The sequence below is a fragment of the Galeopterus variegatus genome, unplaced genomic scaffold, assembly GCF_000696425.1.
Source record: "Galeopterus variegatus unplaced genomic scaffold, G_variegatus-3.0.2 Scaffold7027, whole genome shotgun sequence".
Classification (NCBI taxonomy): Eukaryota; Metazoa; Chordata; class Mammalia; order Dermoptera; family Cynocephalidae; genus Galeopterus; species Galeopterus variegatus.
The window spans coordinates 66648-82791 of NW_007733138.1; the positions used below are offsets into that span (position 1 = coordinate 66648).

At 53.4% G+C, this 16144-nt stretch overlaps 1 protein-coding gene across 2 annotated transcripts in view; it reads left to right on the top strand.

Moving 5' to 3' along the window:
* The window catches only part of APBA2 (amyloid beta (A4) precursor protein-binding, family A, member 2), a 71065-nt gene that overhangs the window by 36296 nt on the left and 18625 nt on the right, over nucleotides 1-16144 (top strand). Inside the window, exons 4-7 of one of the 2 annotated variants that reach the window (XM_008591548.1) lie at nucleotides 5966-6111; nucleotides 7231-7266; nucleotides 10997-11083; nucleotides 15534-15719. In XM_008591548.1, the coding sequence (XP_008589770.1) occupies nucleotides 5966-6111; nucleotides 7231-7266; nucleotides 10997-11083; nucleotides 15534-15719 (455 nt within the window). Of the gene's footprint in view, nucleotides 1-5965; nucleotides 6112-7230; nucleotides 7267-10996; nucleotides 11084-11458; nucleotides 11546-15533; nucleotides 15720-16144 lie in introns of both variants that reach the window. The other variant, XM_008591549.1, reaches the window with a different exon arrangement.

The window sequence follows — 16144 nt, forward strand, 5'->3', positions numbered from 1 at the left end:
CTGTCCAGAATGCCCATTAGGTGGACAGACCATCTCCCAGGGGCTGCGGTGCTGAGCCACCGGCTGCCAGGGTTAACTCCCCTTCAGGTCTCAGAACTGATGGCAGTCTCTCTTTGTAGTCCCTGTTTGGGCTTGTGGTAATACTGGATACTTTATTACTTTAATAATCTAAAGTAGCTGCCACCAAAATCGTTACTTCCCATGCTGCCCCCAGAAAGTGCCACATTGTATATGAAGGCCTGGCTGCCTTAGCAGGCATTTCATCATAACCCCCAGCAGGTGTACCAGCCCGGTATATGAGGCATGGCACTGTGGGACGGAGCCATGATCCTGTCCCTGCATGAGAGGCTGCTCTCTGGCTGTGTGTGCCTGTGCGCATGCATTCGTGTATACGTGTGCATGCATTGTGTGCTTTGTGTGCATGCGTGTGTGTATGCATACATGTGTGCATGTGCATGCATGTGTGTATGTGAATGCATGCATGAGTATGTGTGTGCATTTGTGTGTGCATGCATGGGGGAGGGTACTGGTGTCCAGTGCTGTGGGACAAGGGCTCACTGATGATGAGAGATCTTTGCTGAGGTGGGTGGAGGGGGGAGGGTCTCTCTGACTGTCCTTGTGGGACCAAGGTCCTGCCAGGTAGCTTGGTAGGCTGTTCTCTCCTACCAGATCCAGCACCGAGTTGGAGGCCAGGGTGAGTGGCCTGGAGGAATGTGGATAAGCCCTGGTTGATGAAGTTGTCGTCCCAACAACAGAGAGGACAGCAGCTTGCACTGGCCTTTAGGGAAGATGATAGTAACCATAGGATGAGAAACCCATGATGTGGACATTTGCCAGGGCTCTTTGTGCTTCTTGGGTTGCCTATTTAAACACACAAAGGGTGAGCTTATCCACCTGCCAGACTCTGGGGTGCCCCGCCGGCCCCTGCCCACCCCTGGGGGCCCTTGCATCCATGCTGCAGAGCATGTTCTGGCTGCACAGCACTGCTCCCACCCACAGACCTCCTCCAGATGCAGCAATTCGGCCTTAGGGGGGGGATGTGGTGGTGAGGTCAGCTGAGGGGCAGTTCCCCTCCAGACCTAGTCCCTGCATGGTCACTGAAGGACATGAGCTCCCTCAGATGACAGAGACGGGCTAGGGTGGGAGCTTGGGGCTTCAGACTGGTGTAAAGGTGTTGCCAACAGGCTGTGGAAATAGCTGGAGTGTCCATCTGTGGGGGAGGGCCAGGGAGGTCCAGAGACATCAGTGGCTTCTGCAGACCAGGCTGGGAGCAAGGGATTTGCCTTGGTCTTTGCAAGAGTCTGGCAGAGGCTTCTGGGTTACCAGAGATCCCTTGAGCAGCACATGAGTTCCCGAGAGGAGGGGACATATGCTCAGGAAGCTAATGGGGGAGGTTGTCAGGGTCAGGGGTGAGAAAGGGAGGGGTCCCCATGCAGTGGCTTCATATGGGAGGGTGACCTGTGCCACCAGAGGGGAGCTGACCCGGGGCATTGCTAAGTCAGGACCTGCCGGGAACCGTTATCACTAATACTAGATTTTATTAAACTTCAGAACACTTTGCTTTCTTCTAATGTGCATTATAAAATTGGCTTCAGTGCACAAGCTGTGACCGGTATGAGAGAGATGACAGGTGCTTTAAAAGTTCACAGGCTGAGGTTTACTGAAGTGAAATCATAATGCACAGGTTTCTTCCCAGGCACCCCTACAGGTGTGTGCCATTTCCTCCTGTGGGTTAAAGGGAGCTAACTTTTCGGAGGGTAGGTTAGAAAATGTGCACTGAATCCAGTGTCGGCCTGGTGCTGATGCAGCCTCAAGTTCACATCTCAGGCCACTTCAGGGTGAGTGACGGCCTCTCCCAGCCGGTCACTCACTGAGCTCGCAGTGCCTGAGTGGAAGCCTGGGACTCCAGTTTCTGGGGGTGTTGCCACTGGGGTGATAGAGTCCAGCAAAACTTTCCCTGCCTGCCACATGCACTTACTGCAAACGGGAACATGGGGTGTTGAGGCACAGGGACTTCAGCTTCCATCCTGACTGCAGTGGAAGGCCTGACAGAGGGGAGAAAAATGTATTGGGTTTCTGGTCCAGAAGGACCCTCTCGTGGTAGCATGGAGGGGACCTGGGAGTGGTAGATTCACGTCTCAGTTTGGGCTGCTATAACAAAGTACCATAGACCATGGCTTTTTAAAAAAACAATTATTTATTTATTAATATTATTATATTTTTACGTTCTAAGATGTTACAGAGCAGTTGGAGGGGGAGGGGGAGATGGAAAAGGGCAGGGAAATAAGGTGGGAGGAAGAGGCAGGAGGGAGGGTATGGTAGAGGCCTGTGACAGCCCCCTCATTCTGGCAGGGGAGATGAGGGGGCTTCCAGCAGCAGCTCAGTCATTGCTGGGCTGTATGCAAATGACAAGGGGGTGTGGCTGAAGCCCTCAGTTCCCCACTGTGCCAGCCTGGGAGCCTAGGGTGCTTCCTGTGGCAGCTCGGTGGTTGTTGCTGGGCTGGTTGCTGATGTCACGGGGGGGTGGCTGAGGCCCTTGACCCCGACCACCTTGGCTCAAGGGCCTGGGGTGCTTCCTGTGGTGGCTTGATGATTGTCACTGGGCTAGTTGCAGATGTCGGTGGGGCATGGCTGAGGTTCTTGGCCCCCACTGCCCTGGCTCAGGTGCCCAGGGCATTTCTGGTGGCAGCTCAGTGGTCGTCTCTGGGCTGGGTGTCATCAGGGGGTTCTGGCTGAGGCCCACAGCCCTCCCCATTCCCAAGCTTGGGAGTCCGGGGGACTTCTGGTCCTTCTAGGTTTTATTGGTGTTCTTCATCCACAGCCCTCCCCTCCCAAGTCATTCCCAAGCTTGGGAGTCCGGGGGACTTCTGGTCCTTCTAGGTTTTATTGGTGTTCTTCAGTGGTGTTAAACTTTACTGGTTAATATCCAACTTTGTGATCTGTGGGTATTTTGTTTTTTCTTTCAGTTCAGTGTTGGATTATTCACTGTTCCCACCACTTAAACTCTGCACTGGAACTAATTTGTTGTCCTTTGCTTACTAATAAAATGGGGAACTTCCTGTGGGGACCAGCACATGAGTCCTGTGGTTGAGCTAAATTGCTACTTTGCTGCGGATTCCCTGGGGGAGGCTTTATGTGCAACTCAGGTTTTAATTGTTGACCTTTTAAGCACTTCCAGGTCTTGTGAGATCTGATACACCTCGGCTGTGTGGAAACTCTGGTCTAAGCCCAACTGTTCTCATCAAACTGCACCCCCTGCAGTTTTATATTCCTGACCAGTCTCTTCTGAGTGATTCTACGCTGACTGGGGTGCAGATCAGCTGTCCTTGCTGTGCCCCAGTGTTCCCCTCGTGGCCCATCTCCCCCATCACCCACACCCCAAACACTTCCCATGAGATGGGCCATGCTCCAGTCCCTTGCAGTGACTCACCAGCATCTGAGTGGCTCCTGTTTTTCAGTTGTCTGTGGCCCCTCATTCCTATGTGGGTCCATGGGAACCCTGTTAACAGTCTTGCTGGCCTGTGGGGACACCAAGGCCCTCTTCTCCCCTGTCACCTCCAAGCAACTTCTTCTGAAGGACACAGCTCCGTGCACTCACCAACTCCAGCCTGGAAGCAACCAGGGCTTGAAATGGTCAGAGAGATCCATTCTTTCTCTCATCATGCCTTCTCCCACCTTCATGCACTCCATAGGTCTCTCCTCCCCTTCCCCTGAGCTCTAGTGGCCCCAGCTTTGCTGTCGTTGCTTTTTAATCATTGTAAATTGGTTGATTTGTGGGAGTGACACTGGGGACTGTCTATTCCACCATCTTGACCTGAAGCCCTGAACTATGGCTTAGAAACAACAGACATTTATTTCTCACAGTTCTGGAGGCTGGAAGTCTGAGATCAGGGTGCCAGCATGGTGGGGTTCTTGTGAAGGCTCTGTTGGGGGTTACAGATGGCCAGCTCCTTGCTGTGTCCTCACTGTGGACTGAGCGAGCGAGCTCTTGGGGGTCGCTGCTCTAAGGGCACTAATCTCATCCATGAAGGCTCCACTCACGTGACCTGATCACTTCCCGTCGGCCTCTTCTCCCGATACCATCACCTTGGGGGTTAGGATTTCCACATGAATTTGGGAGGACATAGACATTCTGTTCATGAGTTCTGACATGACTCGGGAAGGAGTCAGTGGTGAAGTGATGGCCAAAGAGCCCCTGATGTGTGGCACAGACGTCACGGGCAGTGGAGACAGCAGCCAGGCCAGTGTGGCTGGGGAGGAGGGCAGGGGCAGCAGCAGGCACTTCCTTCTAGATCTTTAGCTATAAGAGGGAGAAAAGAGGGGGTCCCCTGGTGCAGGGATGCAGTGGAAGTTTCTTCTTCCACCTGGGGACACGGGAGGATATCTGAAAGCCGTGGGGAGCACCCAATTGACAGGACCCAGTAAAGTGCATGGGGGAGGGACAAGGGTCCGGTAGGGAGAGAGGGGTGGGATCTCAGGTGATCCTCAGATACCAAGTGGGGACCCCACTGCTGCACAGAGAAGCGAGCTGGTCAGATGTGCACCATGAGGGTCTGTCATGTGCAGGTGAGGGAGGGGCAGCTGGAAGTTCAAGGAGACAGAGAGAGACATGAACAGCTCTTGCAGAGAGGAGGAGGGAAGCTGCTCAGAGAAGTGGGTTAGAGTTGCCAAGGAGTGCTGAGGGTATGTACGTCCATGAATTTACAAGGAACTTCTCATGACACCAGTTGGCCCTGTTGGGAGGTTTTTTCCAGCCACAGGCCTAGAGGAAACAGATCAAAGTTTTGCCGGACCCCTGGGGCAGACAGAGCATGTGGGGCAAGAGAGTTGAGGGTATTGGACAGTGTCATTGAGGTGGTGGGCAGTGGCACCCAAGCTGGGCGAGCTGATGGCTTTAGCAATGGGCTGAGGAAGTGCAGGTGGCTTAGGGTGGGCCAACTGGGGCAGGAGGAAGAGCCTGGGGGGGCAGGGGCAAGGTCCCCAAGAAGGAGGCCTCTAGCCGGGAGGTGGGCAGGGTCAGAGTGGTGAAGGCAGGCGGCGTGGGCAGAGAGGAAGGTTGAACCACAGTCTAGACTAGTTCAGAGGACGGCTGACTGCGGCCCCAAGGCCAAATCCTCCTGGCCACCTGATTTTATATGAAAGTTTTATTGGAACACAGCCACACCTGCTCATTTCCACAGTGTCTGTGGCTGCTTGTCTGCAAAAGCAAAGAGTTGCAAGAGAGAACACACAATGTAAACTAATTACTCTCTGGCCCTTTCCAGAAAAGTTTTGCTGACCCCCTTCTGAAGCTGTGCTGTCCAGTGCAGGAGTCACTAGCTGCTAATATGTGGCTCTTTATATTTCAGCAAACTAAAATTACATGCAGGAGAAAGATTCAGTTCCTCAGTTGCAGGAGCCACAGTTCAGGTGCTCAAAGCCACGTACAGCCAGTGGCTCCCGTACAGGACAGCACAGAGACGGAGCATTCCATCACAGCGGAAAGTTCTGTTGGGCAGCGGTGGTCTAGAGGCAGCAGAGGGAATGAGGACCGTGTTGCCCATCCCGGGCCTGAGGTGTGTTGGATGAGGGGTGCTGAGAGGCAGCCAGCAAGAGGAGCCCTGCAGGACAGATGTGGAGGAGAAGCCCCCAGCAGAGGAGGGGGCACAGTCGCAGGTCACCGTCATGAGTTCCAGGGGCCTCCGCAGAAACATGGGAAGTGCTGTGGTTTTGGGGAAGTGAGGCCTTCTGGGGTTGCAGCATGTGCCTGTCCTGTGGAGGCCATGCTGCTTTGAGTGACAGTCGCTTGGGAACCCGGAATTGTCTTCCCGACAGAGTTTTCTGGCCTGTGTGTTAATTTTGCACAGCTACTCCCACCACGCAGCCTGGGTAAGGAGTCGTGTTCCCTGTGCCGTGGCCAGGCGCGCCAGCCCTCTGTTCAGGGCGGTTTTGCTCAGGCAGACGCTAACTCTGTGCCCTTCTCCAGTTCCAGGGCCCTGTGAGCCGGAAGACCTCATTGATGGTATCATCTTTGCTGCCAACTACCTGGGGTCCACCCAGCTGCTCTCGGAGCGGAACCCCTCCAAGAACATCAGGATGATGCAAGCGCAGGAGGCCGTCAGCCGGGTCAAGGTAGCGGGGCTCCGGCCTCAAGGCGCCCCCTTGGGTGGGCTCAGGAGCTCCCTCCGGGGGCACCGACATGGATGGGGCACAGGCGCTCTGTCCAGCTTGGCATGGCCCAGGTGCCGGGCGAGGCAGAGGGAGGCCTCTGCCTTAGTGGGAGGACTCGGGGGCAGGGTACAGGGACAACTGTCTCCTTAATAATGAGCAGTCCACCCATTCCCCAGGAAGCATGATTTTTTAAGAAATGATTGTTCTGATGTATTTGGAACCTCAGGTCCACAGTATGTGTATTTTTAGCACCATTCGAAGTACTTCTAGAAAGGGGAGAAACTAAATTATGTTGTGTTTGAATTCATGACCTCAAGAAAAACACTGACAACTGACGTACTTGCAGCTCTTGGTGTGTGTTGATCATCTGGATTTGAATGGTGGGTGAGGCGGAGCAAGGGGACGATCAGGCCACATCCACAAAGCTAAATGGCGTCAGGAGAGAGGGCAGAGGCGGCACCCCCTCTGAGCAGCAGGGTCTGCAGATGCTGCCAGCCCATGGGGGTGGGAAGCAAGGTCGACCCTCCCCTGTCCTCACCATACACTGACCTCATTTAACAGAGGCAAAGGAAGGGGTACCATGAGGCCATCATGGCAGTCAGGAGAAAGCAAAGCCACCGCGGGCAGCCTGCGCCCGTCCTGCTCAGGACCCTTGGCAGAATCCAAGACCTCTGCTGCCAAGATCTCGCCCACCCTCCTGCCAGTTAATTGTATCTGTCCTGACCTCAATTGTGTCCTCCATAGATGGGGTGGTTAACAGCCATTTCTAGCTCTCCAGGGGCACGTGTGTGGGCTTCTTGATCTGCATGTGCTGGATGTAAGTGGTGGCTGTCCACCTGTCCCTGCAGGGCACCTCTCCATGCGCCGACAGCCATTTCTAGCTCTCCAGGGGCACGTGTGTGGGCTTCTTGATCAGCATGTGCTGGATGTAAGTGGTGGCTGTCCACCTGTCCCTGCAGGGCACCTCTCCATGCGCCCGGTCTGAGTACTGGGGCGTTGACTGTGAGAGTGAAATAACCTTGGCACACCTTTCTTCTCCCATGCCCACCTGTTTTTCTTTTTCTCTTACATGCTGCTCAGAGGATGCAGAAAGCTGCTAAGATCAAGAAAAAAGCGGTGTGTAGGACCGTTGTGGCCTGGGACGGTGACGTTTGCTTGTGCTCTGTGGCTTGTCTCGTGCAGTGGGGGGTTTCCACGGGGATCCAAGTAATGTTACAAAGCAGTTTTTTCTCTTCCTTTGGAAGGTGAATATTCGACTTTTGAATGAAACCCACAGACTCTTTTTTAAAAAAATTGCTCATTTACAGCAGAAGTAGTAGTTGCTCCTTTTTATCCTATTTTCTTAGAGGCGCCTGTGTGCCAGCGCGGGGTTAATGCGGCAAGGCCCCCGATTCACATGGCATTTGATAGGACAGTGTGATGGATCTAGTGCCTGGGCCTCCTGTTCAGTATCAATTAAATTGTCCTGATATTTAAAGACTCATTAAGTTTAATTTACTAAATCAGGATGATGAGTAGCTCAGTTTGCCTGGGAGATTCTTTCTCTATTGAAACAGTTTTTGGAGCACGACAGACTTTTAAAAATGGGGTTGACATTTAGTCATGTGTGTGTCAACCTGGTCATTTAGTAAATGCTGGGGGTTTTCTAACTGTCCTGCTCACTCAGAAAGCGTCACAGTGCTTGGTGTTGGGGGGCCCCAGGCAAAGCCAGGGAGACTTGGCTCTGGTGTGTTGCCCACCACTGCCCTCTGTACTTCAACAGCAGGAGATTTAGTCCCCCTCCACACCGTGATGTACGGAATGCTGCTTCCTGGCTCTGTGGCCAGAGCACCCCATCTGGGGGCTCCCTTCCGCCTTCAGTGGAACTTCTGTCCACCTCCGACCTTTGCTGTTTGCCAGCGGAGGCTCCTTTGATTCCCCTCCAGCCGCAGGAGCAGAAGGAACTAACCCATCTCAGCCCAGGCAAACTTTCCTCTAGCTGCCTCTGGGTAAAGCAGAACGGGCCTGGGTTGCAGACGTGCAGTTGGGGTGTGCTGCCCCCAAAGAAGAGGAGCCCCTCACCTGCAGCCTCCCAGTCCATCCTTGGGCTGCCCAGGCAGGGGGGCAGCAGGAGTAGGGGAGTCCTTATAGACCGCTGCCTGCTCCTGGGGTCTGCAGGTCCAGAAATCCTACAGAGTCACCACCTCTGGAGGGGTCGGGCACAGCAGACCCAGCTTTAAAAAGGCATCAGCAGCCATCAGGGAGGCAACTGATTACATTTGATTAAGGGTTGTTCTTCCTTTGGGGGCATGAGATTCTCGGGACGGCTGCTGAGAGCCCCTTTTCTGGTCTGCCCACAGCTGGTGAAGCTGGTGATAGTGGGTGAGCCTGGCACCCAGAAGCAAGCACGGTCCTGGCAGGGGGACGCCCTGCCCACAGACACGCTGGTGGCTACAGTGAAACGGTCCCCAATTCACATGGCCCGTCCTGTTCTCTGGTGTCCATCTGCAGGACCCATACTGAGGACTGTCCCTTTGTCCTTCCCTGTTACTGATCGGGTTCAGGCTCCGTCCATCTACCCACCACTCGAGCCTGGTCAGCGTCAGGTTCGCCCTCGTCTCGGATGGAACGCATCACAGCAACGGCTGTCACTAGCACCAGGGTCCACCTGCACCTTTTCTAATTTACCCCTGGCTCAAACTTTCTAGCAAGAAAGTTTCGAGCTATAATCCCAGAATATAACTGTTAAAAGTAAGTTGACGTTGAATAGAAAACCCGATTTTTAAAAGCTAAGAAAAAGTCCTGTGGAATCTGTTTTTCAGCCGGATTGTTTTGCACTCTGTTCTCTTTCTAGTTAGTTAAGAGCAATATCTCCCCGTGGTAGATTGAAAGCCCAAAAGACCTTTTCCCTTGAAAACTGAGCTAAAATTCAAATTTATCATTATAATGCAGGCCTCTATGTGACTCAGAATTCTGAAGGAATTGTCGGCAGGGAGATTTTTATTTCAGATTTTCCAATGAGTGATTAAGTCACAGCTTCTGCTCTTTTGAAGTGGTAGACATCCCACTGTGGGCTCCCGAGGGACCACAAAGAATTATTCAACTCCGTGGACAAACCCATAGAACTTGTATTTTATCGCCACTGTGTGGTAATAATCAGGATTCTCACAGATGTACAAACCGATTAAAGGCTGTCCTGGTTCGGGGCAGACCCCAAGTGATTCACTCAGCTTCCAGAACAGTCCATAGAAACAACTGACAGCCACAAACTGAGTATGCTCTGGTGGAGGTGACAGGACAGGGTCAGAACAGGTATGACACCTTCTCCCCACTTCTGTGTTGCTGTTGGGGCAGCGCTCAGACCAGTCCCTGGTCTCAGTCTCCTCAGGAATTTTGTGGATCCTGGGCCAAGGCTGCAGAGGGGTCGACATGATTGTGACTGTTAAATCAGAAGGAAAAGCTGGTGTTTCAATCCACCTTCTTTGAAAATGTCTTCCCCCTTTCCCGGGGATATTTGGAATCCCAAATATAGGAAATGTAGCCTGAGTCTACAGCGCCTCTGCTTGCACTGACTTCAGCAAGGGTTAGCCCAGGGGTCTTGCTAGCTGCCAAGGGAGGAGGGGCCATCACATAAGCCCCCCGGTGTCCGGCTTCCACCCGTGCTCAAGCTTCCTGGAAGCTGGCTCCCCACCCTCCTGCTCTGTGCCTTTTACAGACTGCCCTGGGAACTCACACTTGGCTGCAGAATGCTGCAGGGGGCGTGCATTCAGATTTTTGGTGGCTACTTCATGCTGGAGTAGCATATCCTTCTAGGAGGACTCAGGATAATTAATAAAATTGCCAGGCCATCATTCAAGTTAACTTTTTTGTTTTGTTTGTTTTTATTTTTTACATTGACAGGTAAAATTGTATGTATTCACTATCTACAACATGACGTTTTGAAGTATATATATATATATATATACACTGGAATGATTAAATCTAGCTAACATATGCATTTTATCATTTTTTATGCCAAGGACATTGTACATCCACTCTCTTAACATTTTTCATGAATACAGTATATTGTTAACTGTAGTCACCCCGTTGTGCAGCGTAGCTTTCTTGAACTTACTCCTCCTGTCTAAGTGAAATTTTGTGTCCTTTGACCTCTCCCCAAGCTATCTGCTGCAGCCCCTGGTAACCACTATTTTGCTCTCTGCTTCTATGAGTTCAGCTTATCTAGCTTCCACGTATGAGTGAGAACATGCAGTGTTTGTTTTTCAGTGCCTAGCTTATTTCACTTAATGTAATGTCCCCCAGGTTCATTCATGTTGTTGTAAATGACATTGTAACTTTGCAAAAGCCTTTTTTAGGGCTGGGTGGTATTCCATGTGTGTATATACCACATTTGCTTTATCCATTCGTCCACTGATGGACACTTCGGGTTGATTTCTTAGCGATGGTGAATAGTGCTGCATTGAACATGGGTGTGCAAACATCTCTGACGTCCTGCTTTCCTTTCCTTTGGACATATACCCAGCAGTGGGATTTCTGGATCATGCAGTAGTTCTATTTTTAATTTTTTGAGGACTTCCATACATTTTTCCATAGCAGCTGTACTAATTTACATTCCCACCAACAGTGTACAAGGGTTCCCTTTTCTCCACATCCTTGCCAATATTTGTTACCTCTTGTCTTTTTGGTAATAGCCATCCTGACAGGTGTGAGGTGACATCTCATTGTGGTTTTGATTTTCATTTCCCTGATGATTAGTGACGATGACCATTTTTTCATGTACTTGTTGGCCATTTGAATGTCTTCTTTGAGACATGTCTACTCCCAGTGGAATTTTGGATTTGTAACAGTATCCACTGTCCTTTCATAGAATTCCGAAGGGGATTCCCAGACACTGACAGAAGTGGACCTCTTCATCTCCACCCAGAGGATCAAGGTTTTAAATGCAGACACACAGGTAAGAATTTAAAAGACAGCTGTTTAAACTCCCTAGACCAGACTCCTGGGTTTGTACCTCTTCCTCATCCCTCTCTACGGATCGTGGTTCCCAACAATGTCAGTGTATTTTTCTCATTCGCTTTCCTTTATACAATGCCCATGTCACTGGGCTGCTGGGAGGAGCAGAGAGAGCTCAGCAGGTCATAGCCCTGCAGGTGGCAGCCCCCCTCAGGGTGGGAGGTGGGTGGGAAGACCTGCTGGGAGCCCTGAGCCCCTCCCCTCCTCCCCACTCCTGGGGCTCCTGACTCTTTGGGAGAGAGGAGGCAGCGAGGTGTGTCGTGGAGCTGGGATAGCTCCTCCNGGATTTGTAACAGTATCCACTGTCCTTTCATAGAATTCCGAAGGGGATTCCCAGACACTGACGGAAGTGGACCTCTTCATCTCCACCCAGAGGATCAAGGTTTTAAATGCAGACACACAGGTAAGAATTTAGAAGACAGCTGTTTAAACTCCCTAGACCAGACTCCTGGGTTTGTACCTCTTCCTCATCCCTCTCTACGGATCGTGGTTCCCAACAACGTCAGTGTATTTTTCTCATTCGCTTTCCTTTATACAATGCCCATGTCACTGGGCTGCTGGGAGGAGCAGAGAGAGCTCAGCAGGTCACAGCCCTGCAGGTGGCAGCCCCCCTCAGGGTGGGAGGTGGGTGGGAAGACCTGCTGGGAGCCCTGAGCCCCTCCCCTGCTCCCCACTCCTGGGGGTCCTGACTCTTTGGGAGAGAGGAGGCAGCGAGGTGTGTCGTGGAGCTGGGATAGCTCCTCCTTCTGTCCTCCTGGGTCTTTGGATTCTGAACAGGGCCTGTAAATTAAAGCTCTAACGAGGCACAGAGGAGTCAGTTCATGGGGGTGGACAAAAGCAGAGGCCTCAGTTTCCTTTTGCCTGCTGTTTCGAGGTAGGCACTTAATAGGATAAACTTTCCCATTCTATTGGCCAGGAGTGCCGTGGCCCACGGATGAGATGCAGTTCTGCTGGGGGCGGCCTGGAGTCCTCTGCCCACTTCCAAGGCACAGGCAAGGGCAGCAGACGCTGCCCAGAGCAGGGCCCTGCTGCCGGCTTTGGTTGTCCCTGCTGGCTCTTTGGATGATCATGTTTTCCCTGCAGCCCGACTTTTTTGATGTCAGTTCTCAGGCCCTGTCCTTGAGTCTGGGGGACTACAGGCCAGGCATGGCCGATCATCACAGCCACCCTGGACCTCAAAAGCATCTTCCTGTTGCCCCTCAGGACTGGGGATCTTCTGTTCCTTGGAGGACATGGGGCCCCTTTCCTGTCGCCCTCCTCTGCCCCACCACTGCTTCTGGACCTAGCACTTTGCAGGGGACTAGCTGGGCGCTCACCTTCACGAGTTCTGCCTTACGGGTCTGTGAAGGATCCTCTCTGTGGCTGCTGGAGATGCCGTGGCCTCACAGGTTTCTGCAGACAGGAATGTTCCAGAGCCACAGAGCAGGCAACCTCAGAGTTTCCACACTCTGCTCTGGCTTCCCCAGTGACAGGCTACTAATAATTAGGATCTGAGGTGAAGAGCACACCCCTGAGATCTTCGGCAGGCCCAACATGCTGGGGGAACCAGAGTGCCCAGGGGCAGGGCTCGGGGTCAGCTGAGCTGTGCCAGACAAGCAGGGTGGGGAGGGGACAGAGTCTGTTGTACAAAGGGCACTGATGACATCCGGGCCATGGACAGGGCCCTTGTCACCTTGCCAGTGCACCTGTGAGCAGAGGACTCCACAGGAGGGAGGTGGGTCCCCACGCGTGCCATCTGAGTGACCACACTGGTGGTCTTTGAGCATTGGTTTAAGGAGTCCTCCAATTTCTCTTGTCGAAGCCAGGCAGCCGTAGTGACCCTCGCCTCTGCTTGTGCGAGTTTAAAGGACGCTTTCATTGCCTCTGGTTTTCAGTAGCAAGCACCTTGCCACCCGCTCTTTCTTCCTGTTGCTCCAGCTCAGTGGCCCACCTGGGTCTGAGTTCTCCACAACCTGTTCCCGTTGTGGTGATCTGAAGCAGGGTCTGCTTTCCCGAGTTCTGGGTCATTTCCCTCCCCTCGCAGCATCCCTCTGTGGTGCCACAGCTGGGGTTCCCTGATGCTGGGGACTCCTGGTCCTTTACAGGAGAGACAGCTGGTGATGTAGAAGTCCAGTCCCCACCTCCACACCCCTTGCCAGCTGCGAGCCCAGCCTCCTGGGTCTGCCTGGGCAGGGACCGGTGGCTCAGTTGTCCGTCCGAGCAGCTCTGCTGTGGGATGGGGACCAAACGCCACTGCCGCAGGGCCTCCCACCCGCACCATGCACAGGGAATGCTTGCGTTTGCGCACACCATCCGAACTGAGCCTGCTAGAGCCTCCTCTGAGTGTTTGCTCCGTGATGGAAATGTCGCAGACTGCTCCTGCCGGAGAACGGTGGGTGCCTGAGCTGTTGCTGTGGTGTTCAGTGAGTTCACCCGCTGATTCGGAGCCCCTGTTATGTCACTGAAGGTCAGCTGGAGCTGGCAGAAGAAGCAGATGTGCCCTGTTCTGAGGAGGCCCTTGTCTAGCTGGGCCTGGTGCCCGTGTGCTCAGGAGAGGACGGGGCAGTACTGAAGAGGGAGGCCAGGGTGCCCTCATCCAAACCGTCTGGGTCCTGGGGAGTGGGCAGCCACTGAGAGGGAAGCCCCAACAGGTTAGCTGAAGTGGTGGCTCTCCCAGAGATGACTAACTGAGCAGTGGCCCCGGGCAGGCCTTGGGTCCCCGTGGGAGTCCCTACTAGGCCAGAGCAACAGCAAGGAGGACACAGGCTTGCAGGTGGGCCAAGCAGGATCTACGAGCCGTGGCCTGGCCGAAGTGTTTGGGTGACTCGCCTGGTCATGGGCAGCCAGTAGCAGCCTGAGAGCTTCCTCTAAAGCACTGTTTAGGATGGTCTGGAAAAGAGAGTTTGGCAGGAAATTGGTTTGATTGAAAAGTTAAAAGTTGGCAGAGGGGCTGGAGAGTCGGGGACAGGTGAGCAAGGCTGTGGAGGCTGAAGTGGCCGGGGTAGGAGCGAGGGCCGCAGCCTCTGTCTGCGAGGAGGGCGCCGAGCTGTGGACGTGAACTGGGACCTGGGGGACTGATGCAGGCGTTTCTAACAGTGGCCAGACATCTGGAAATGCTGAAGAGCCACTCCCGACTGCCTCCTTTCCCAGGTCCCTGCCAGGAGGGTGACTCTTGTGGTTATGAACCACCCTCCTAGCTTTGGCCAGAAAACAAATCAGCCCAGAGACAAATGAAGGGCAGCATCCATTGCAGAAACTGATACAGGTTATGAACCACCCTCCTAGCTTTGGCCAGAAAACAAATCAGCCCAGAGACAAATGAAGGGTAGCATCCATTGCAGAAACTGATACCGTTGGGGAGAGAAGGGCTCCCTGGGCTGCTGGAGCTCCCATTTTTTGTGAAAGGAAGACAAAGATGCAAAAGNGAGGAGGGCGCCGAGCTGTGGACGTGAACTGGGACCTGGGGGACTGATGCAGGCGTTTCTAACAGTGGCCAGACATCCGGAAATGCTGAAGAGCCACTCCCGACTGCCTCCTTTCCCAGGTCCCTGCCAGGAGGGTGACTCTTGTGGTTATGAACCACCCTCCTAGCTTTGGCCAGAAAACAAATCAGCCCAGAGACAAATGAAGGGTAGCATCCATTGCAGAAACTGATACCGTTGGGGAGAGAAGGGCTCCCTGGGCTGCTGGAGCTCCCATTTTTTGTGAAAGGAAGACAAAGATGCAAAAGACCAGCTGGTTACTTTTCAGAGCCTTTGTGTGCAGCCTTGTTAGGTGGGGTCGTGAACAAGGTGCTCAGTGGAGTTCCAGTCAGATGACAGAAGCCATGGGGGGTGATGGACCTGCCGGGGCCGAAGGAGCCAAAGTCGGCTGAGGAGACCCATCCATGAGAGTCAGGCTGCAGCCTCGGTGTCTCCTGACCTGGCCCAGGCAGCTTGGGCTCGCTGGAAGGAGCTCATTTGGTGGAAAACATCGGCCTTGACGTGTTCCTCCTCTGCTCTCCAGGCATTGCCTCCCAAGTGTCGGCAGAGTCCCATTTTGGAAGCCGGGGCAAAGGTGAAGGCAGAGTCACTTTAACCGGGAATCACTGCCTTAAAATGCTCTAACTAGGGCCATGGTTCTCAGCTGGGGCAGTTTGCTCCCCAGGGGACATTCGGCAATGGCTGGAGATATTTTTGGTTGTTACACGGGAAGGGGAAGGTTCTACTGGCATCTAGTGGGTAGAGCCTGGCGATGCTCCTAACATCCTCCAGGGCACAGGGCACAGGGCACAGGACAGCCCTCCACAAGACAGAATGATTGGGCCCCGGATGTCAGCATTGTCAAGGTGGCGAAAGCCTGAACTAGAGCGTCTTTTATGACTTGTCCCCCAGAACGGTCTCTAACGTGGCCTCTTGTCCCTCTCCCAACAGGAAACCATGATGGACCACGCCCTGCGCACCATCTCCTACATCGCTGACATCGGGAACATCGTGGTGCTGATGGCCAGACGCCGCATGCCCCGGTCAGCCTCTCAGGACTGCATTGAGACCACGCCCGGGGCCCAGGAGGGGAAGAAACAGTACAAGATGATCTGCCACGTGTTCGAGTCGGAGGACGTGAGTGAACGCACAGCCAGGCGCTCCCCAATGAAGTTGGTCTCTGCCTAAGGGTTCTGTTGTTAAAATGCACATTTTCACATGCCAGGCTTGCAGAAAGGGGGGCGCATCTACACTTGAGGTTTAGTACTTCACTTCGTGAGAAGTTAAAAAAGAGTCCTGACATTTACAATGCAATCAACTCCCTAAGAGACCATAGACTATTTGACTCCTTCCTTGAATGGGCTGGGAGTGTTATTATGAGCCTGGAGGGGGCGGAGCATGGAGCATCAGGGGCCAAGAGGTGAGTGAGTTCAGGAGAGGCCCCAGCCCCCTGCAGCCTGATCTCACTCAGGGACCACCAGGGAGGCTGCGGCTGAGCTGTTCCTGCTGCTGTTGCCAGAGGGGAATTTTTTTTTTTTTTGTCTTTTTTACTGACCGGTAAG